The sequence below is a fragment of the Microtus oregoni genome, unplaced genomic scaffold (assembly GCF_018167655.1).
Source record: "Microtus oregoni isolate MIOR12 unplaced genomic scaffold, Mior012 000006F_ref0000085, whole genome shotgun sequence".
Lineage (NCBI taxonomy): Eukaryota > Metazoa > Chordata > Mammalia > Rodentia > Cricetidae > Microtus > Microtus oregoni.
This window is the reverse complement of record NW_024543065.1, coordinates 51,341,098-51,363,592: the sequence shown is the minus strand read 5'-3', so window position 1 is coordinate 51,363,592 and position 22,495 is coordinate 51,341,098. Positions and strand designations below refer to the sequence as shown.

General features: G+C 47.2%; 1 protein-coding gene across 1 annotated transcript; it reads left to right on the top strand.

Moving 5' to 3' along the window:
• Window positions 1-4,654: 4,654 nt before the first annotated feature.
• Window positions 4,655-22,362, top strand: Meiosin (meiosis initiator). Its single transcript, XM_041653269.1, is given in 14 exon segments — window positions 4,655-4,725; window positions 8,730-8,820; window positions 14,508-14,607; window positions 15,705-15,741; window positions 15,743-15,828; window positions 16,494-16,730; window positions 17,703-17,808; window positions 18,446-18,552; window positions 18,992-19,147; window positions 19,465-19,517; window positions 20,281-20,424; window positions 20,493-20,728; window positions 21,269-21,358; window positions 22,188-22,362. Coding segments are annotated over 14 exon segments (1,689 nt in total).
• The last annotated feature ends 133 nt before the right edge of the window (window positions 22,363-22,495 follow it).

Genomic DNA, 22,495 nt, shown 5'->3' with positions numbered 1-22,495 from the left:
GAGGCAAAGGGCACACACAGCTGCGCAGGCGCAGACAATTCACCAGCAAGGCTCTCTGGGAAATAGAGTCCAGCTGTCTCAATTTTGGCTCGAAGCCCTTGAAAAGGGAATTAAGGTTACTTCAAAGGAATGTTAGTGAGGGATAAAGAGTTGAGAAAGAAAAAAAATTATTGGTTTATTTAACAATTTATAATATGTTATTTAACAATATTAAATGCTGTTATTAAATATTATATGGTGTGGCTCATGCCTTTAATCCCAGTACTTGGAAGGAGAGGCAGGTGCATCTCTGTGAGTTCGAGGCCAGCCTGGTCTACAGAGCGAGTTCAAACTAGGGCTGTTACACAGAGAAACTCTATCTCAATCAATCAGTCAATCAATCAATCATTCAATCAATCAATCAATGAGTTTTCCCAGACTTTCCCTCCCATTCGAATTTCACCTCCATCTCTCACCTCACCACTTTCACCTACCACCACCTCCTAATTCCCAAATGGGAAAAATAAGTTATTGGATCGAGGAAAGCCCTGGCACTATGAGACGGTTTATATCCCAGGTAGATCAGTGCATCCAGAAGGGCAGGAGTCTTTACGGATTTATGCACCTTGGTTAGGTACTAGCACAGTATTGTGTGAATAGTTCATGCTTTTTGACCACTTTGGACAACCCTCGTAAGAATAATCCCAAATTACTAAAAGTTAAGGTGACTGTAGATCAAGCCCCTCTGTCCACATCATGAATGGAAAGTACTGTGAGCCGAGAGAGTTTACCCCAGGTACTTGTTGTCATTGCTGGGGGCTAGAAAACGTCTGAAGAGTCCACACAATCCCCGTGTTCGTGTATATGAGAATGTTATTTTTTTTATTTGAGTGGGTGTGAAGCCTAGAGGACGACTTTCAGGAGTTGATTTCGCTCCTTCCACTATGAGTTTCAGGTCGTCAGGATTGGCAGCAGGGGCCTTTACTTACATTGTACTGTTCGGAACGACCGTGGTTGTGCACACCTTTAACGCCACCACTCGGGAGGCAGAGATTGGCAGATCTTCGTGAGTTTGAGGCTAGCCTGGTCTACCTACATACTGAGTTATGTATGAAACCCTATGTCAAAAAATAAAGATAAAAACATTAGCCTGGAAAGATTTTTTCAGGGGCTGGAGCGATGGCTCAGAGGTTAAGAACATTGCCTGCTCTTCCAAAGGTCCTGAGTTCAATTCCCGGCAACCACATGGTGGCTCACAACCATCTATAGTGAGGTCTGGTGCCCTCTTCTGACCTGCAGTCATACACACAGACAGAATAGTGTATACATAATAAATAGATAAATAAATATTTTAAAACAAAAAAAATCGTTTCTTACTTTAAAAAAAAATTTTTTTCAGCAGTTAAGAGCATATATCACTCTTGCAGAGAACCTGGATTTGCTTCTAGCACCCACACTGGACCGTTCACAGCTGTCTGTAACTCAAGCTCTAGGGGGATCTGATGCCTTTGGGGACACCTCCGCCACACGCGCCCATGTATACATAATATTTAATATACATAATATGGTTAAAAATAACGAATAGGATAGCTTGTAGTCTGATGTGGTGGTGCACTCTTTGCATTCTTGCCCCTGAGGCAGAGGATCATAAGTACTAGGCAAGCCTGGGTTACATAGCAAGACCTGACCCACAGAGACACGTAAAAGGTTACTTTGTTTGCATTTACAGGAACTGGCATCTCCTTCAGGTCTACAAAGGCTTATTTCAAGGAAAGCTGGCAAAATTACCAGCCTGAGCAAGGTGCCTGGCACACCATGGTCTTTAGCCACGCGCTGAAGGGAAAGGGAAAGGGCGGGACCGGGGCACAGGAGGGCCAGCAGGGGGAGTACTGGCATCTCACTCTTCCGGAGACCTGTCAAGTCCCTCTACTACTAGCCAAGGCGAATGGTCAGGGGGCGGGGCAATGCAACGGGGCGTGGCCTGAGGAAAAGGCGGGTAGTGGAGCGAGAGCTGATTGGCTGGCACTCTGAGCGCGGGAGCTGGAGCACGTGCGGAGCTGCGACAGTGTCCTGCCTCAGGTGCGCATGCGGATGGGCCCTCGCTGCACAGCCCTTTTCTAACGCCCTCTCTGCCTGGCACCGCGTGGCGGGAACGTGGAGGGGCGTGGCCTTGAATCAGGAGCAAATTCGCGCGTCAGCCTCGCGCCCTGCCATTCCTCTCTTGGCCTGCGCCTCGCGGGTCGGCATCCCTGAGACCTGCGACAGCCATTGTCATCACCATTGGGCCGCCCAAGCGTGGGCCCAGCGTCAAGGCAGAAGTGGAGCCTTAACGCCATTTTGCAAGTCTTGAGGCAGGTGTTGGTGACCAAAGGGTGTGGGGCAGTGGATGCCCGGGCACTAGCTGGCCGGGGTAGCAGGGAGCCTGGAGTGCCCAGAGTCGCACCTTATGGCGGTGGCCTCCTTCGGGATAGAGTGGAGCAGGACCACAGAGCTGAAGCAGGTGTGAAGCTAGGCCTAGGTGTGTGTGTGTGTGTGTGTGTGTGTGTGTGTGTGTGTGTGTGTGGAGGGGTGCTGAATCTGGATTTCTAGAAAGTTCTTTCTGAGTGGCGCTGGAGACGTGGAGTCTCCTGTTCGAGGCTCGAGGTTCGAGGTTCGAGGCTCGGCTTTTGGAATCTTGAAGACAGGAGGTCTGGGAATCTTAATTTGAGGTTCCAGAGTTCACCTCTGGAGAGTCAGAGATCTAATTTGAGGCTTTTCCGGTCTCAATGGAGTCTATTGAGGTATGAAAGTAGGATCTTGGGTTGGGCACAGTTTGGGTTTTTGAGAACTCGTTTTAAGGCCTGGAGTTGTCCTCCTATGCATTGAATAGAGGCACCAGTTTAGGGTTCTAGATTCCAGTAGAAGCTTTCGTGAGATCTAGGTTTTCTTTTTCTTTCTTAATCTTTTCTTTCTTTCTTTCTTTTTTTCTTTCTTTCTTTCTTTCTTTCTTTTCGTTTTTCGAGACAGAGTTTCTCTGTGTAGCTTTGGAGCCTGTCCTGGAACTTTCTGTGTAGACCAGGCTAACCTTAACTCACAGAGATTCCCCTGCCTCTGCCTCCCGAGCACTGGGATTAAAGGCCTACGTCACCAACGTCTGGCCCAAGATCTAGGTTTTTCTAAGAAGATAACAATTTGAGGATCTGAAAGGATAGTTTTGGAGTCTGCAGATATTTATTGTAGGACATGAAATACTTTTCGGGGGTGGGGTGGGGTTGAGGTTAATTTTAAAGAATCCTGGATAGTCTTCCTATAGAATTTGGGCTTTTCAGCATAAAGACTTGTGATTTGAGCTGGCTGTAGTAAATCACACATACAATCTTGTTAAGTTGGAGTCCAGTCTGTACTACATACACCTGAGCTAGAATATGGAGAGACCCTGTCAAGAAAAAAAGTTTGTGGTTTGTGATCTTGGTATTAGGCTTAGGGTCCTATTTGAGGGTCAATAGTCAACAGTTTGCAATCCAGTATTTCAGTATCATATTTTCAGGTTTAAAGGTTTGGAAGCACCTTTGGGGGATTTAGCCCTCACATTGGAATTTATTTATTGGTCTTCCCTCTCTCTCGTTCTTTCTTTCTTTTCTTTTTTGGTCTGTCTGTCTGTTTGTTGTTGTTTGAGATTGAGAGAGGGTCTCACTATGGCCTGGAACTCAGAGAAATCTGCTTCTGCTTCCTGATATATTTTTTTGTTGTTGTTTTGTTTTGTTTTTTCGAGACAGGGTTTCTCTGTAGCTTTGGTGCCTGTCCCGGAACTAGCTCTGTAGACCAGGCTGGCCACGAACTCACAGAGATCCGCCTGCCTCTGCCTCCCGAGTGCTGGATTTAAAGGCGTGCGCCGCCACCACCCCCCAGCCTCTGGGTCCTGATATTAAAGGTATGAAACTGCCAAACCTGGTTCACTTTGGGGTTAATTTTTTTAAATTATTTTTTGTGTAAGTGTTTTGTCTGCATGGATCCATGTATGTATACATACATAGAGTTGCTGGGGTAGGTCAGAAGAAGATATTAGACCCCCTAGAACTTGAGCTAGAGATAGTTGTGAGACACTATGCTGTGGGTGCTAGGAACCAAATCCAAATCCCCTGGAAAAGCAGTCAGTGCTCTTAACCATAAATCCATTTATCCAGCTCTCACTTTGGGATTTTAAAGTCAGTTTTCATCTATTAATATCACCATGTAACTCGGAGGGGTAGAGCCAGGTGAATCTCTGTGAGTACAAGTGCAGCCTGGTCTACATAGTGAATTCTAGGACGGCCAGAGCTACACAGACAGACTGTGTCCCAGCCCCAACCACTCTTCGAGAGGTCTCAAGCCACAGTTTTCAGTCTGGACAGTTTGTATTTCAGACTTTGGCATCCCATTATTGATGTCTAAATTCTGAGATCAATATCTGGGAATTTGCTGGGTTTAGTTTTAGATCTAGATTTTAGGAGCTTAAATTTATCATTTGGAATTTGTGTTCCTCTATTTAGAGTTTATAGTTTTAATTAAGATTCTTGTGCCCATAGTTATGTCTTATTTTAGGATCTTTTTTCAGGTGCTTTTAAAGATACACCATGGGGGTGGGGAAGGGTGTGCACCATTTGCCCCATTCATTCTGGAGTCCTAAAGAGCACTAACAGTTTGTTTCCCTCTGCAGATGTTGGGTTCCGGCAGATACTTGATTTTTCCTGATGAGCTCAGAGATAGTTCTTTGAGTCCTTCTGACAGGTAATAGTTCTCCCCTCCTCAGTTTAGCAGCTTGGTTTGAGTAGAATAATAGTAACAAAACAAGGCTACTAAACACTGTTTCCAGATTGTTTGTTTACCCTTTAATTGTATCTACTGACCATTACAGCAACCTTGACAAAGAAACAGAGGCGAATATTCCCGCCATTTCCCAGAGAGGGTTCTGAGTTGATTTCAGGCATTGATGTTCTTGGGTTTTTCTGTTTGTTTGTTTGTTTTTCCAGTACTGGGTATGGATCCAGGATCTTGTGGTGTGAGGTACTAAGGAATTTTTTTTAAATCACTATACTATATCCACAGCTCCCATTCTGACCCTCTTTTCTTTTCTTTCTTTCTTTTTTTTTTGTTTGTTTGTTTTGTGCATGTACTGCCTGTGGGGGCCAGGAGAAGGCACCAGATCACCCTAGACCTGGCATTACAAGTGCTGTGAGCCATTGTGGGTGCTGGGATTGCAACCTGGAGTCTCTGTAAGAGCAGCAAGTGCTGTTAATTGCTGAGCCATCTCTCCAGCCCGTTTAATTTTTTGGTTATTCATCCACCTGTAAAACACTTATGAAATGTTAGGAATCTTTTGGATATTGTGGGGTGAGAGGAAATACTGAAACAGCCTTCAGGACCACGTACTATGTGATAGGCAACCCTTTACCACTGAGCTGTAGGAATTTGAAAAGGGGATTCATATAGCAGATTGAGAGTTGGATTGGATTCCTCTCCATCCATCCAGTCTGGACAAATTAAAAGCAGTCGAAGTTCATCTTTCCCTGTACTGTCTTCCCCTTAATGGATGTCAATTCAACCCTCATTAATTTATTAAGCACCTCACAGTTAAGCACCTCCTTGCTCTGGTCCTCTGTGTAGTAGGTACTGCTCAGAAGGAGCACCATGAAGAAAATGAAGAATCATGTATTCTGTAGCTTAGCTTCCTGGAACCTTAGTAATCAACAGTTTAGACTCTTGTTGCCCCCTTTGTAGATGAGGGAATCTTTACAATAAAAGACTCTTGGTTGCAGTGGGTAGAAAACTAGCTTAGGTATAAAAGGGTATTTGCTGGATCATTTAAACAAAAATTTAGGGGCACCAGGGCATGGCTAGTCCCTGACAAGGGTTGAATGGTGTTGATAGGGCTCTGCTTGCCTTGGCTCTATCTTTCTTATCAAGCAGACTCTCTTTAGGGGAGGGCAAGATGACTCCTAGCTGCTCAATCCATATCCTGCCTGCTGGATCATCCCAAAGAGGCTCTTTTCAAGATTTATTGAGTCCATCATGCTAACTTCTTAGATATACCTTGGTTTTGTGCTCCTTTTAAAAGGGGAAAATAGAGTCAGTTTCTCTGGAAAACTTGAACAGAGAGTAGAGAGGCTTCCCAAAGGACAATTGAGGTACTATTTTCAGGGAAGGGGAACGGGATATTGGTGAAGCAAAAACAGCAATTATCAACAAGTCATTCAATAATCTATGTGTCTCATCATCTACCATCCCTTACCCCTAACACATTCTGAGAAATGATTGTACCCTCTTTTTTTTCAGTTTTTTTTTTTTGAGACAAGCTGTAGTTCTATCCTAGGTTGGTCTTAAATTCATTAGAGTCCTCCTGCCATACACTCTCAAGTGCTGGGATTATAGGTGCAAACCATGCAAGTAAATAAATAAGATCAGAAAGATAGCTCAGTGGACAAAGTGCTTGTCATGCAAAGCATGAGGGTGTGATTCTGATTTCCTGGACCCACATGGAGAAGACGTGTAGCAGCACATGCCTATAATTTCAGCACGGGGGAGGGAGAGACAGGATGATTCTTACGGGCCTTACTGACCAGCCAGTCCAGCCACACCAGTGAGCTCCAGCTTGAGAAGGAGACTGTCTGAAAATATAAGTGGGGAGTGACTCAGGAAGACATTGGATTTACACACTCAGGTATTGTACACATGCATAAATAGGTAAATAACAGGACCAGCAATTGGCGATTTGGAGGATTTACTTATTATATTTATCTTTTGTTTTCAGTATTGAGAATTGAACCAGGGGTTTATGTGTGCTGATCAAACACCAGTTTTTCTTTCAAAATAAAGTCCTCTGGGTAGTGGTGTACATGCCTTTAATCCCAGCACTCAGGAGGCAGAAGCAGGCAGATTTCTGTGAGTTCCAGGTCTTACAGCTTGATCTACAGAGCAAGTTCCAGGACAACTGGGGTTACACAGAGAAACCCTTTCTCAAAGAAAAAAAGGAAGAAGTAGTAGTAGTTCAAGGCCACCTTTCACTACATAGAGAAACTCAAAGCCAACCTAAGCTATCTATAACAGACCCTGTCTCGAAAAGAAAAGAAAAGAAAAGAAAAGAAAAGAAAAAAGAAAGAAAGAAAATCTGGTTTGGCTAAGATAATAATGAAAACTCTGAACACACTACTGGTCTCAGCTACCGAGGAGGCCAAGGCAGAAGGTCATGTGAGCCCAGGAATTTGAGGCCATCCTAGGTAGCACAGTGTGCCCAAGGACAGCACGCCTCAAAATGGCAGTGAAGAGGTCACTTGGAAACCATTTATGATATTTTCTTCTTCATTCTTCAATTCAGATGACTAGTGTGTGTGGTCTCTGTGTTCAACAACATTTGAAGAAGTGAACTAACGGTGCTGTCTACTGTGGGAAGCCCTTTAAGTGCTTTTCATAGATCTTAGAATGGAGATAAAACTCCTTTGTACTGTAATCCTACAGGTCTCTGTTTCACCCAAGATGCCTCCTCCAGCCTTGTCCCTTTTGCTTGCTGAGCTCCAGTGCTTGGGTTTTATTTTTCTTGAGTTCCTCCTACTCCTTTATGCCACAGGGCCTTTGCATATGTTTCTTCTGTCTGGAGTATTTTTTGTTTCTTCTCACCTGCTCTCATCCTCTAGACTAGGTTCTCGCCAGATTTAGTTCCAAAGGAAAAGACGTCACTGGTTAGTCTGGAGTTCTAGGTCACAAGCCCCTTATTTTGTAGGTCAAAACCTGCTATTACAACATTGACAACCAAACAGCACCTCTCCTTTACCTGCCATCAGAGCCAGCCTTGATGGGTGTATGACTTGTGCAGTCATTCACACAGGGCCTAGTGTTTAAAATTTCCAACAATTGGGTGCTGGGTGGCTGGATCCGTACAGTGCTTGGCATGCAAGGTTAAGGATATGAGATGAGATCTCTAGCACCCACAAATACAAACAAGTGCAGGGGAGATGGAGCTAGGGCTTTGAGATTAGGCCAGGCAGCCTAACTATTTCTGTGAGTTTCAGGTATACTGAGAGACCCTGTCTCCAAAACTAACACATACACACATAGAATAAAAAGACCTAAATGATGAGTTTAATGATTTACTTTCTTAATCTTGAAGATCTTAATTATTCAACAAGTGACACCACATTTTCATTTGTAGTGAACCCCTCATTCTGATCCGAGTTGCTGTTTTATGTTTGTGTAACTGTGATTGAGGCCCTTACCTCCAGCTATACCCTCAGCTCCAGAAGAACTATTTGCTCTTTATACTCTTGCCCTGTCCTCACAATTTCTGCCACAGAGTGGATGCTCACTAATTGCTGAATGAATGGATGAAAAAGATATAGTTGGTTTTTTGAGACAGGGTTTCTCTGTGTAGCTCTGACTGGCCTGGCACTCACTGTGTAAAACAGGCTAGCCTCAAACTCACAGATATCCACCTGCCTCCCAAGTTCTGGGATTAAAAGCATGCATCACTATCTCCTGTATTACTGCTAATTCTTTAGGGTTTTTTTTTGGGGGGGGGTATTTATTTATTTGTTTGTTTATTGAGACAAGGTCTCATGTAGCCTTGGTATTAGACCAAAGGTTTGGGGGCAGATGGCAAACCTTTAAAGCTAGATGTGATGGCTCATGCCTGGAATGTTAGCACTTGAGAGGCTGAGGCAATATGATCATATTACCTTGTCTCCAAAAGCTAGGTTTAATTTTAGACGTCTTAACCAAAACTGGCTCTCATCCCCAAACAGGAAGGATAAGAAGAACCACACAAACAAGCTTCGAGAACTGGCCCTGCTGATCCCTGTGACCATGACGGCCAGAAACAAGAAGCATACCAAGGTGTGGGGACTAAAGGAGATGAAGCAGGAGGGAGGAAGGATGTCTGAGCAATAAGTGCGGGCCTCTCTTGAGAAATCCATGCAGGCTCTCTCAGTGACGGACTTGAAACAGGGGTGGTCTAGCTCTTGAGCAGGAATTTCTGGGAGTTCATGATCCCACCAGGATTTTTTTCTTAAGCCAGTTCCTTGCCCAAGGTCAGGGAGTTCTGTACCACTGAGCTATACCCCCAGCCCTACGGGATTCTTTCAGGATAAGAGGTGAGGTAGGTAGAGCAGGGGCTGGAGACAGCACAGTCAGCACTCATTACTGAAGCATAAGAACCTTAGCGCCAGTCCCAGAACCCACAGAAAGCCATGCATCCATGAGGTGTCTTGGTGCATGCTTGTATTGGTCAACCAACCTAGACTAATCTGCCAGTGACCCAGGTCACATTGAGAGACCCTGTTTCCAAAAATAAAAGAAAATTTAAAAAAATAAGAAAGAAAAAAAAAAACCTGACAGTGGACAGCCTCTGAGGAATGACACTGAAGATGACCTCTGACCTCTACATGCATGTGCACGCTGGCACCCACATGAACATGCACATACACAGAGAAAGAGGAAAGGGAACTAGGAGAGAAAAAGTAGAAGCAGAGGTCACACAGCAGAGCAGGAGCCTTCCAGGTCTCACAGCTGCTGTCTGAGACTCCTCAGTCTCTCTCAGCCCCAGGTTCTCAGTTAAAAAAAGGAAAGAGTAAGCCAGGCCTGGTGGGACAGGGTTTAAATCCCAGCACTCAGTAAGCAGAGACAGGTGATCTCTGGGAGTTTAAGGGCAACCTGGTCTATAGCGTGAGTTTAAGGACTTCTAGGGATACACAGAGAAACTCTGTCTCAAAAAACAAAGGAAATATAAGTTCTGTTCCTAAACAGTACTGAAAGACCTGTAGTTTAGCAACAGAGTTCTTGTCTGACTTGTGCAAGGTTCTAGATTTCATCCTTGAGGATGGGGGTAAAGTGCACAGGGAAGATAAAAAGTGTGGCCTAGTTATACATGCCTTTCCTTTTGGCACCTGGGAGGCTGAGGCAAGAGAACTGCAAGTTCAAGGCCTGCCTGGGCTACAGAGTGAGTTCAAAACAGCATGGACAGCTTAGTGAGACCTTGTTTCAAAATACAAATGTAAAATAGAGGACTGAGGAGGGTAGCTCAGTGGTAAAGACTTGCCTTGGACACAGAAGGCCCTGGGTTCAGAGAGAGAGAGAGACAGACAGACTCAGGAGAATTCATTTCTTTTCCTTTGGCAATTTGCAAAGGCCTCACACTGCTTGCAAACTATCAACAAAGTCTCTTCAGTGCTTCTTTGTTCTCATATGGTCTCCCCACCTTTGACCCTCCTGCCTCCCTCTTACAAAGATCCTCATGACTACACCAGACTCACGTGGGTAATCTCAAGTAATTTCTCCATCTCCAGATCCTTAACTCAATGACATCTGTAAAGTCCCCTTGCCCTGTAAGGCAGCCTATTCACAGGCATGGAACTAGGATGTGGCTGCCTTTGGGACTAGGATGTGACTATGGGGGGATTTTTCTATGTCCTCAAGCAAGTGCATATTTGCTATGTATAGGTACTATCACAGGTTTCTGGAAAACCAGGGAAGAGACAGACACAGTTCTTGTCCCCAAGGAATGAATCTAGCATTTTATAATGTACAAGATGGTCATCTCCTTTGGAATTATCTCTAAGGCTGTCTACTTTTTTTTAATCTTTAAATTATTTTAATTTTTTTATGTGCACGGGTGTTTTCCCTGCATGTGTGACAGTAACAGAAGAAGGTGTTGGGTCCCCTGGAGGTGGTTAGGAGCCACCCTTGGGTACTTGGAATCAAACCTGAGCCCTCCAGAAGATCAGCTAAAGCTTTTATCTGATGATCCATTAGAACTAGGGCCTTGTGCATACTATGTAAATACTCTTCACTGAACTATACTTATTCCTGAGACAAGATCTTACTAAGCTGCTAGCCTGACCGTGAGCTCACTCTGTCGTCTTGGCTGGCCTTAACTTGGAATCCTTTGTGTCTTCCTCCTGAGTGGCTAGGATTATGAGCCTGTATCATCAGGCCTGATTTCCTTCTACTTCTCTCTGTTTTGTTTTGTTTTATTAATGTATTTATTTATTTATTTATTTATTTATTTTTGGTTTTTCAAGATAGGGTTTCTCTGTGTGTCCCTGGATGACCTGGAACACTCTCTCTGTAGACCAGGTTGGTCTTGAATTCAGAGATTCATTTACTTCTGCTTCCTGAGTGCTGGGATTAAAGATGTGCACTACCTCTGTTTTAAAAAACAGAGGCCTACTTTCTGTTTTAAAAAAATCATTAATGTGTGTGAGAGAGAGAAAGGGGGAAACATGTCTTGGCATGTTTACAGAGGCCAAAGAACAATTTTTGGGAGTCAGTTCTCTCCTTCACAGTGGAATCTGGGGATGGAGCTCAGCTCCTCAGGCCTGTACACCAAGTACTTTCACCCTCTGACCCATTGCTGTGCCCTCACCAGCCCATTCAGCTGATTTCTCTACCATGTATCCTCTCCTCTGCTCAGAACCCCTGCCCCACCACTCTCTCTGGGCCACTGACTTTCCAATCCAGGGCAAAGACTCCAAAGGATGACTCTACTCCTAGCATCCAGCCTAGAGCAGATATTGATTGATCACTGTTGTTCCCAGTTTACTGTGAATTCCTGGACTCAAACATCAAATGTTGAATATCTTAAATATGCCTCCATCTTTAAAGTTTTAAGTTATTTATTTGGTTCAAATATCATGACACAATTGTGGGAGTCAGTTCTCTCCTATGGACTTCAGGGACCGAATGCAGGATGTCAGGCAGGTACCTTTCCCTGCTAAGCCATCTCACAGGCTTGCCTTCTTTTTACAGTTTGAGACAAGGTCTTACTATGTGTTCCTACTTGGCTTGGTACTTGCTTTATAGCCCAGAGTGGCCTCAAACTAATAGCAATCCTCAGCTTCTGGTGTTGTGATTATAGGCCTATGCCACCACACCTAGCAAGGCTGTGAGAGATGTATGGACATGCTCACGTTTTTTTTTTGGGGGGGGGCTGTTGGAACAGGGATTCTTTGTGTAGCCCTGGCTGTCCTGGAACTCCCTGTGTAGACCAGGCTGGCCTCAAACTCAGAGATTTACCTATCTCTGCCTCCTGAGTGCTAGGATTAAAGGTGTTGGCTTCCACACCTGGCAATATGCTCACTTAAAAAAAAGCTCTTATATCTGTTTATTCTATTTTATATGTATGAATGTTTTGACTGAATGCATGTATGTATACCATGTGTGTTCCTGGCACCTGTGAAGGTCAGGAGATGCTGTCAGATCAGCTGGCATAAGAGCTACAGAGAGTTGTGAGCCCCCATATCAGTGTTGGAAAACAAACCCAGGTCCTCTGCTAGAGCAGCAAATACTCTTAACTGCGGAACCAACTCTCTAGCCCCTAGACATGCTCACCCTTTGGTTTAAGAAATCATGAAGAGGGCTGGAGAGAAGACTCAGAGGTAGAGAGCACTAACTACTCTTTCAGAGGTCCTGAGTTCAATTCCCAGCAACCACATGGTGGCTCACAGTCATCTCGCTCTTCCGGCCAGCAAGCATACAGACAGACAGAACACTGTATACATAATAAATAAATAAATCTTTAAAAAAAACGAAAGAAAGAAATCATGAAGAAGGCCAGGTATGGTGGCACACACCTTTAATCCCAGCACTCAAAGGTAGAAGCAAGTAGATCGCTGTGGGTTCAAGGCTAGCCTGGTCTACATAGACAGTCAGAGTTACATAGTGAGATACTGTTTTTTTTTTTAAAAAAAACAACAACACAACAACAGCAACAAAAACCTATGTGTTTAATTAAAAATAAAGAAATTCCTAAAGGAACAGATTGCCTAGAAATACCCAAGGGGCAAGGAGGTAAGAGAGAGAGGTTGTGGGGAGAGAGAGGGAACGAGAATGGATGAGAATACATCATTCTAAAAGCCTTCAGTCATTCAGTCACTCAGTGTTCAGTAGATGTTTGTCGGATGACTTCTCTGTTGTGACAGTTTTAAGACCTATTATAGCTTGAAATGGTCTCTGAAGTTTCACCTAGTTGTAGCTGCCAGGTCATGTTACTAAAGCACCAAAACTGAGCCTTCTAGCTGGGTATGGAGCCCATGTCTATAATTCCAACACTTGGAGGCTAAGCAGGAGGATCACGAGTTTGAGGCCAGCCTGAGGTACACAGTGAGACTTTCTCCATAAACAAAACAGAAAAACAGAAACAGCCTTCTATTTTGAAATCAGGGATGGAACCTAACCACCTCTGCATGGAGCATGTGTGTACAGCCCTTCACAGCTTTAAAGACTTCAGTGCCCGTCTAAGAGAGACACCTGCTCAGTGCTCCACTCACAGCTTTGTTCTCTTTCTTTTCCTTTCCTTTCTTTTTTTTTTTTCGGTGGGGGCCTTTTTGTTTTGTTTTGTTTTGAGATAGGGTTTCACTGTTTAGCCTTGGCTGTCCTGGGACTTGCTCTGTATACCAGGCTGGGCTCAAACTCAGAGACCTACCTCCTGAGTGCACTTTTCTTTTTCAGTCCCTTGAGACTCCCTTGAAGACAATCTCATTCAAACATTGACTAAGAAAAATCATGTGAGAGAGAGAGTGTGGTGTGCATGTGTCTGGAAGGGTGGGTGCAGAGGGTTCCCACTCTCAGTCTTCTTGTCTCTGTTTCTATGTGGTCTTGCTATATAGCCTGTATTGTCCTGGAATACACAATCCTCCTGCCTCATATTTCTGAGAACTGGGATTACAGGAGTGTTCCAGCATGTTTGGCTGATGATTTTTATATTGGTTTTTAGTTTTGTGTCTTCCGCAGCAGTTCAGGAGGTATTTAGTGGCATTGGTGAGGCAGGTGGTGTTTGCCCACTGGCCGGAAGCACCCTGCTGATTGCTGTGAGAAATCTACTTCTTTAAAAGCCCCTGGATGAGCCACCTCTCCATATATGCCTTTGCAATATAAAAATAAGTTAGCTAAAGTCTTGCCTCAGCTAGCTCAAGGTCAAAGGGAGAGAAGAACATGGCGACAGAAAGCAGAAAGCCGTGTCCAGGCTATTAGAAAGCACTGGAATGTGGGAAGCTGACCCCGCCTAGGCCAGATGGTCAGAAGAGAAGGGGGCCATGCTGAAGTTCAGAGGAGGAGCAGGCAGGTGAGGGGGCTTGTGGGGAGAAGAGGGGACCCAGATAGGGAGGTAAGTATGAGCAAAAGGCCTGGGGCCAGAAGCTGAGGAGTATATGCCAGTAACTGGGACCAGGAGGCAGGCTGCCCTGGTCAGATTCCAGCTCTGCCTCCTTAGGTTTCCAAACCCCATTAGTGTTCAGCCTCAGTCTTCAGCTGGCTCTCTAGGACAAGGTAGGGGCTAGATAGCAGAATAGGCGAGTCTCTGCCAATATGCCTACTAGGGTATGTGTGGAGGGTAGGCTGTGAGGTACTTCCTGTCTCTGTTCCCAGGAGTCTCACACTGTTCTGGGCCCTGAAGCTTATACAAGTCAGGGTCTTACAGATTGCACCATAGACTAGCTTCCAACTCACAATCCTGCTACCTCTGCCTCTTATGGAGTCAAGAGGTCAGGTGGGCAAGGTGCCCCACTCTCCACCCTGTCTCTGTGCAGAAGGAGATCCTGCTGCGTGTCCTGCACTACATCCACTACCTCCAGAGATGCATTGATGTGGTCCAGGCTTTGCTCAAGCTCCACAACAGCGATAGCAAAGGTGGATTTGTGGGTAAGCAGTTCCACCTCCAACATGCTTTCCTGGCTGTCAGGGAAACTGATCGGCCGTCTTCTCCTTCCTGAGGGAGGTGTCTACAGCAGAGAGGTAAGCAAGGTGCTGCAGGAGAGCCTCATGTGATGGCTCACACTTGTTACTCCAGCATCCAGAGGCCAGCCTAGGCCACATAGTGAGTTCCAGTCCAGCGTAGCCTACAGAGCAAGACCCAGTCTCAAGGAAACAAAGCAAAACATGGACACTGTGTTTTGGAGTTTGGAGAAGGAAGCCGGAGAGCTTGGCCTTCAAGGACAGCACCCTGCCAAACTGCAGAACCACTCTGACCAAAGAGCATGTGGGCGTGAGGAACCATAGAATGTTTAGGGACAGGCAGGAGATGTGGCTGGAGAAGATACAGCACTGAGCGGGTTGATGCATGTCTTTTCCAAGCCAGATCCTGATTCAGACTCTGCCATGACCATAGCCTCTCTGGGCTTCAGTCCTACAATCTGTAAATTGGGAGCCCCCCAGAACTTCCCTCTTTTGTGTGCTATGAGAATCAAATATATTAAAACAGAGAAACAACATGGTGGTTACAGCATACAGCTACCCAGCACTGTACAGTGGCTGGTGTGAAATACTCAGGCAGGAAGAAGAGGCTGGGGGCACAAAGGCTAGAGCAGGGGGAAGAGGTCTGTAGGGCAGAGCAGAGGGGTAGAGATGAGAAATATTAGAAGACTGAACCAGGAAATATCCTGCTCAGATTAATTTACTTTTGTTTTTATTTTTCTTTCTCCTCCTCCTCCTCCTCCTCCTCCTCCTCTTCTTCTTTGTTGTTTTGTTATTGAGACAGTCTTTCTGTGTAGCCCAGACTGACCTTGAACTTGCAGTAACCCTTCTGCCTCGGCCTCCCAAATGCTGGGATGACACACCTATGTCCCTATGTTTGACCTCATGGCTGTGCAGCCATAGACCTCAGTTTCCTTATTTGTAAAGCCTGTCTGAAAACCTTCCCACCTCCAGGGTTGGAAAGCCTTGTCTGGGAGGAAAACGATGTCCAGGATGGAGAGTGGGCTCTGATCTGCCCCCTTCTCCACTCCCAGGGCTGGGTCGGAACCCATCTGCCGGCCCAACCCAGCAGGCACTCCATTCCCTCCAGCTATCAGAAGTCGCACCTTTGGGGCACCTGCTCCAGACCTCGAAAGAAGAAGTTCACCTGAGTGTCAGGTACATGTGGTCTCTGGAGGCAGGACAGGGAGCTGCTGATGTAGCATAGTTTCCTCCTGTAGGGACACACTGAGCTAGGCCTTGTCAGTCTGTGCCTGAGTAGACTCCCAGACCTTCCTAGGGGGTGCTGAGGTCTAGGGTGGCATGCTTTCCTCTGGACCTTCATTTCTTCCTCACTGGGACAGTTACCAATTCATGCCCTCTCAAGGTTACAGAAAAGCCCGGGCAGACATTGCCAAGCTGTGCTTATATCAGAAGCACTGGCAAGGCCCAAGGAGGATGCTGCTGTTATCATTTACTGTCCTTGAACTAGGGCATAGGGGAGACAGAGTTGAAGGAAGATCCATGGCTGCACATTGGAATTACTTCAGGTACTTAGAAACTTCCTAAGTGTGTACCATACACCCAGAAAGCTGGTGTCTTTTGGGTGTGGAATATCACACCAACTATGCATCATGTTGTTAGAGCTCAGAGTTACATAGACCGAGTTGGCTCAGTAAGCTCTACTTGAGGAGCTGGGCACACCTGGGGTGCTGGTAAGTGGCCAAGCCAGGCAGTGCTCTGGAATGTGACAGTCCAGAACAGAAGAGTTCTCTCCTTGGGCCAAATTCTGAGGCATCCCAGTATCCTCACCAAGCCCCCTGACTCTGTCTCTATTCTCTCAGAGCGCCCAACCTGGCCCCAGAAGCCTCGCCGCTCTCTGGCTTTGAATCAGCCTGAAAATTTGGTCACTGCATACCCAGGTCAGAAAGAAGAAAACAGGGAAGGTGCCACCTACCCAAGAGACTTCAGCCCTGGCACCCACCCCACATCTGCACTATCCCTGTCAGAAAGTGATGGAGGAGGGGCCCAGCTGGTGTACTTGGACATGGCTCAGAATATTGTTGCCTATGACATCATAAGTTGGTGCCTTTCCTCAGCAGGAACTTACTGTTTTATTTGCATGTGTTCTTCTCTGCCCCCCACTGTGTGTGTACATGTGTATTTGTGTGCTTCTTCACAGATTTCCTCCTGGACAGTCCTAGCAACAAGGCATACATCACCGAGTGGGATGACACTGCGTCTCTTGTCATGGGGCTTCACCCACGGCTTTCCTTTCTTGTGTGGGGGACTATAAGGGAGGGGCAGGATCAGGTCACCCTGTGTGTAAGCTTCAGGTCTCAAGCCTGGGGATGGGGGAGCATAAGCCTACTGGGCTTCTCTGAAGAAGCCAGATTGTCACTTGGCCCTGTCACTGTACCAGAGGGGAGTAGGGGTGGAATTCCCTAAAAAGGACAGAAGAGTGACAGGAATGCAAGCCTTGGCCTTGCACTAGCTCTGAGGCCTCAGAGTGCCCAGTTCTCCATCATGCTCCCTATTGTTCACGTACCTCCTCTAGGCCAGGCCATAACTTGTTGGTGCTTGTGACACAGTAGTGACAAAATTCTCAGTCCAGTGATGGAATCACCCACATTTCCTGGGCCCCCATAATTTCTGAGGTGATAGAATGCCGTGGTCCCAGAGCTGCATCACCTTCCTGCTAGCTATATGACTTGGGCTAGACATTCATGTAGCAGTGACTGGGACAACCCATTGGGGTCTACTGCGTTGTACTTCAGTAAAAGATGCGCAGGGGTAGGTAAGGGCCAGCCACACTTGTGGCCATCCCTGTTGTCATGGCATTGTTATTCCATGTTAAGGATCTGATGATCGTCAGTGCAGCTTCTGATAGATAGAGGGGTGAGTAAGGGCTGCGATGACTTGGGCTCTTGTTTGGGTATAGAAGGAAGAAGACTGGTGGCAGAGTCTGGTCCCCTTCTTTCTCCTTGTCTTGGGGCCTTGGAATCTAGCCCATATACAGTCATAGTCACCTTATTCTGACACCCCTCCTCCAGGTGATTATGGTGCAGGGACCCAGGATGGTGAGCTTGACACTGACATCAAGGCTCAGAGCAGAGATCAGAGGTCCTGTTTCCTCACCAAAGCAGAGCCCTATCTCAGGTAAGGACACCCTGGGGTATCAGTGGCTGGGGCTGAAGTATCTGTGGAGTGTGAGAGATTGATTTACATTCTCTGCCAGAGTCCCCTAAATGGCACCCTAGGTCCAGTTGTGTGCTGGCTGGTGCAGACTCCCATGAAGGTCTGGATTGTTACCCATTGATCTTCTTGCCTCTTTCCCCATCCCAGCCTATTCTCATCCATTGAGGGCTTCTCTACTACAGACCGTGACTGTATCAGTGGGGCTGATCCAAGATACAGCCCAAACCTCTTCCTTGGCATTGGAGAATGTGACCTCTCTCACCATGTCAGCCCTCTCTTGCCTTTACCATGAACCTTCCACTGAGCAGCACAAATCTTCTCCAGTCTTCACACCACCTGCTCTGAGTTTGCTGCTCTGGTCCCTCTACTTGGAGCATCTGCCTCTCTGATTTACATGGGAAACTATCCTCTCCGATGTGCCCTCTGGTCTTCCCTGGAACACTTCCTCCGTGGGATCCCCTCTGTGTCAGCATCTGCTTACCAATTCATTTTCCCTAAAGACTGATTAAATCCTCTGGGGTTGCATGGAGTGGCCCATGTGAGCTCCACAATCACAGCTGAGTTCATCCCGGGGCTATGTGTCTTCCTATGACTCCAGCTCTCACAGGCAGAAGCTATTCTTGTGTACTTCCAGTGAGACACACAAAGAAACCCCAGACACTGACCCTTGGCTTCCTGCGTGGACCTCAGAAGACAGCCCCAATGGTGATTACAACTCCTCTTCTTGTAGGCTGTGAGCCTTCTGAACCTTCCTCTCCAGAGGGTTTCTATGGCAGAGAAAAGCAGGAAGAAGGTTGGGGATCTGCTAGGCACAGGGATAGCAAACATACTATGCTTATTATCACTCTGCCCCCTGATTGCTATGCCAGACTTTGCTAATCAATCCCTATTTTCATGAGCCAGCCACTATAGAACTTTTTAAACAGAGCTATGGGTTACTACAATCAGGCTGCTGGCTTTGACACACTGTAACAATGATCTTTCCTTTTTTGTTGCTGTATTGCCAGGCAATGTGCCTCTTAATTTCCTCTACCTTCACGACTCTGAATGGTAGTCTTCTTTCCCCAGTGTCTGACACTATCCCCTCAAAACCTGCTGCTGCACTGGGGGTTGACCACACTCCTGAGTGCCATGATCCTTTCAGGAAGCCCACTGGCCTCGGAGTCTTCCCAGAGCAATACCTGGCATGAGACGAACTACCTGAGTGAGATCTTAGGACTCAGCTCTTCCCTCTTCAGCTCCCCAAGCAAAATCCTGCCAGATCATGTCCTGGAGGACGAGACCTACTTTCTGACTGAAGGTGGGCTGCCAGAGTGGGAGGAGCTTCATTCATTCATAAAAGATAGGGACACCTGTCCACCAAGTACTTGGGTCTGAGATGGGCCCAGTGGATTCTCACAGGGCCTTGAAGGGCCCATAGTTCCTCCAACATAGGGTCCACTAGGCCACGTAGTGAAGGGGAGGCTCCAGAAAATTGCCACACTCACAGCTGGCCTGTGAGTGAGACTTGGACATGGGCTAGGAAATCCCAAAGGGGAGAAAATCAGAGAAGGGGACTGGGGATAGCCAGGGGTACTGTGAGAAAGGTGCCTAGTCCCTCTAGTTCTCTGCTCACAGGTCTCTTGGAGCCTTTGCCTGCTGCCTGTGAACTGGAGGACCCCCAAGAGAAGGTAAGTTCCATCTTCCTGGCTTGACTCCTTTAATGAGCATCACACACTTCCATCCTTCCAAGAATTACCAAGTCTGTCCTCACCATCCTCCTTTGAGCTTACCGCTGCCCATGAGGAGCCTGAGAGAGGCCTGCTAAGATCGCAGCTACTCCCCAAGCAGGGTGGGGACAGGACACTTCTCTCACCTTCAGGGATTTACCACTCATGGAGGAGCCACGATGCTTAGTATGTGCTTGTTTAATGTGTCCCTGTGCATGACACAGGGGTCTTGGATCCTAGACTGGCCTCAAAATCAATCCTCCTGCCTCAGCCTTCAGAGAGATTGGATTACAGGAGTGTACCAATTTTTATGGCCAAATAAATTTCAATTCTTCGAGCATGGAGTTTACTCCAGTGGGTAGTCTCATCACAGGCCTCATGTTCTGGAGTTCATGAAGAAAAACTCCACTGATGTCACCCAGTTTTGTTTTTTCCTCCAGTTCAGCACAGGAGGGAGCAGGAGGGAGGGAGAATCAGTCAGTAGGGACTGGTGCTGAGGCCACGCAGGTGGGAGGGGACACCTGTATCCTCCAGCTGAGACATCCTATGTCCCTGTTCTAGTCTGTTTCCTCATGTGTGAATTGATGTCATGAGGCCCTGCTTGAGACCTTTGAGTTGAGGTTCCTGAGTTTCCAGGGGTGTGGATACAGACAAGCGTGTTTCACCTGCACTGTTTCTGATGCTCTGTGAATCCCATAGTCAGTGTTTTCCTCATCAGGTCCAGGACACACCCACAGCCCCACCTAACTTCCAGTCCTCAGTCTCACTGGACCACTGCTACCTGTCGCTGAGTGAGAACACCAAGGTGCTGTCTAGCTGCAGCTCCAGTTCAGAGTCCACAGACACTGAGTCCCTGTGGGGACAGGAGGTGAGAGGGGTGGCCATCCACCCGGGAGGACAGGGGTCTTCTCCCTTGCTCAGTCTTCTGTCTTGCAGCAGGCCAACCCTGTGGGCTTACAGACCCCCAGTGATGAGGACAGAGACTACACATGGACACCTACCCGACAGTCTTCTGGCCTGCCAGTAGCTGGCAAGAAGACCAAGAAGGTCCAAGCAAGCCAGGGCTCTGGGAAGCTCAAGGAGAGCAGAAAGGCCTGCCCTGGCCAGGTGAAGAAAAAGTGTGTTAATGGCTTCATCATGTTCTGCAGGATGAACCGGAAGCATTACATCCGGTGGGTGAGGGCACCCGGGGTTTTAATGGTATAAAGAGGTTACCATCCCCATGTGTACCCTAAGACCATGTGGCCCCACTGCCATGCAGCAGACCCAAGCTCAAACTTGAGACACCAGAGAAAAGGAAATTAATTGGCCTTCTGTCACCATCAAGAAAACTTTGGTTCTGGGCTGAATCAGTCCTGCCCCTCTCTCCTGAGCTGTCGTCTCCAACATGCTGGGCCACACTGGTAGCAGGTTGTCCTCAGGAGGTTCAGGCTCAGTCCTGCCGGATGCCCTAGAAGTCTCATCTCTAAACATCCTTGGGGTTGACTTAGATCAGGTGCCAGCCCTAGACCTGTCACTGGTGGTTGAGCTTTGCTGGAAGAACGGGTTTGTGGGTCGTAGGGAGAGCCTGTGAAGTGGTGGCTACAGGTCATTTGCTTTTGGGGAAATCTGTGTCTTCAGAGGGTGAAATGGGACACTGGAAGTCTGGTGGGAGAGGAAAGATGGCCAAGGACCATGGTGTGGCCATTGTGACCTCCTCCTTCCTGTCCCAGAGCCTGTCCTGGGACTGCATCCACAGCTGCCACTAAGGTCCTGGCTCAACTGTGGCGAGAGATGACTCTGGAGGAAAGGAGACCATACTGGTGAGAAGTACCTTCCAGAGGGTGTGGGGGGAACCAAGGGCCCCAACCTGTGACTCTCATCCCTCACTCAGAGCCTCATGACTTTACTAACAGGTTGGGGCTTTCCTGGGCTGAGGACTTGTGAAACACAGATTCCTTTTCTTTGTATATGTGTGCTGCATGCACATGCGTGTGTGGTATGTGCACGCATGCACATGCATGCAGAGGCCAGACCAGGATATCAGGTGTCTTTCTCTTGCTTTTTGCCTTGTTGCCTTGAGGTAAGGCCTCCCATTTAATGGGGAACTGGCCTTTACAGCCAGGATGCCTGGACAGCAAGCTTTTGGTTCAGCTCTTTATGTGGATATTGGCAACTCAAACTCACGGCCCAGAACAAGTGCTTACTCACAGATTATCTCCAGGCCCCTGGGTCACACGTTTTATGACCTGGGAGGTGACAGGTAGTGTCACCTGCAGCTGGAAAGAGAATGAATTTTGCTGTTCTTGGACATGCTGCCTCCCATTTAAGCTTTGCCACATAGAGCATCTCGGTTATTTTCCTGTCACTTGGCCTTTTCTCTCTTGCCTTAGCCATGCTTCCCCAATTCTATCCCTTCCACCAACTTCAAGGGCTTCCTCTTGCCATTTCCAAACTAGTCGAAATCTGTTTGTGAAGAGCACCCAGCAGGGTCCAATTTAGGTGTCAGAACCTGGCACCCCAAAGACAGATTGGCCCCATGGGACCAAAGAGTGTTCTGGCTCCCTGAAACTTAGGTTTGGTCAGTGCTGGGGGCAGAGGGCTGTGCAGGAACCAAGGAGCCAAGAATGAGGAACCTCCATCTGTCCCCAGCACTAAGGCACGCAGGTTCAGCCGCCAGCACAACCGCATTGTGAAGCTGAAGCGGGAGAGCTCCAGCAGTGAGGACGACGATGGGGATACCCCTAAGCCCTTCTACCAGCTGATGGCTGACAGGGTCCAAGTGCCTTTGGCCCTGGCTTTACTGCCCTCCCCTCACTGCCAGTGAGAGGGGCAGCCCCTGCTGGGTCTGCCATTTGCTTAACTCCCAGGTCCCCCAATGTTTGTTTCCTTTGGGCCTCAGCTGCCACTACTGAGGGTCCCCTGCCCAGCCTCCCACCCCCAGCACCAGAGAGGAAGTG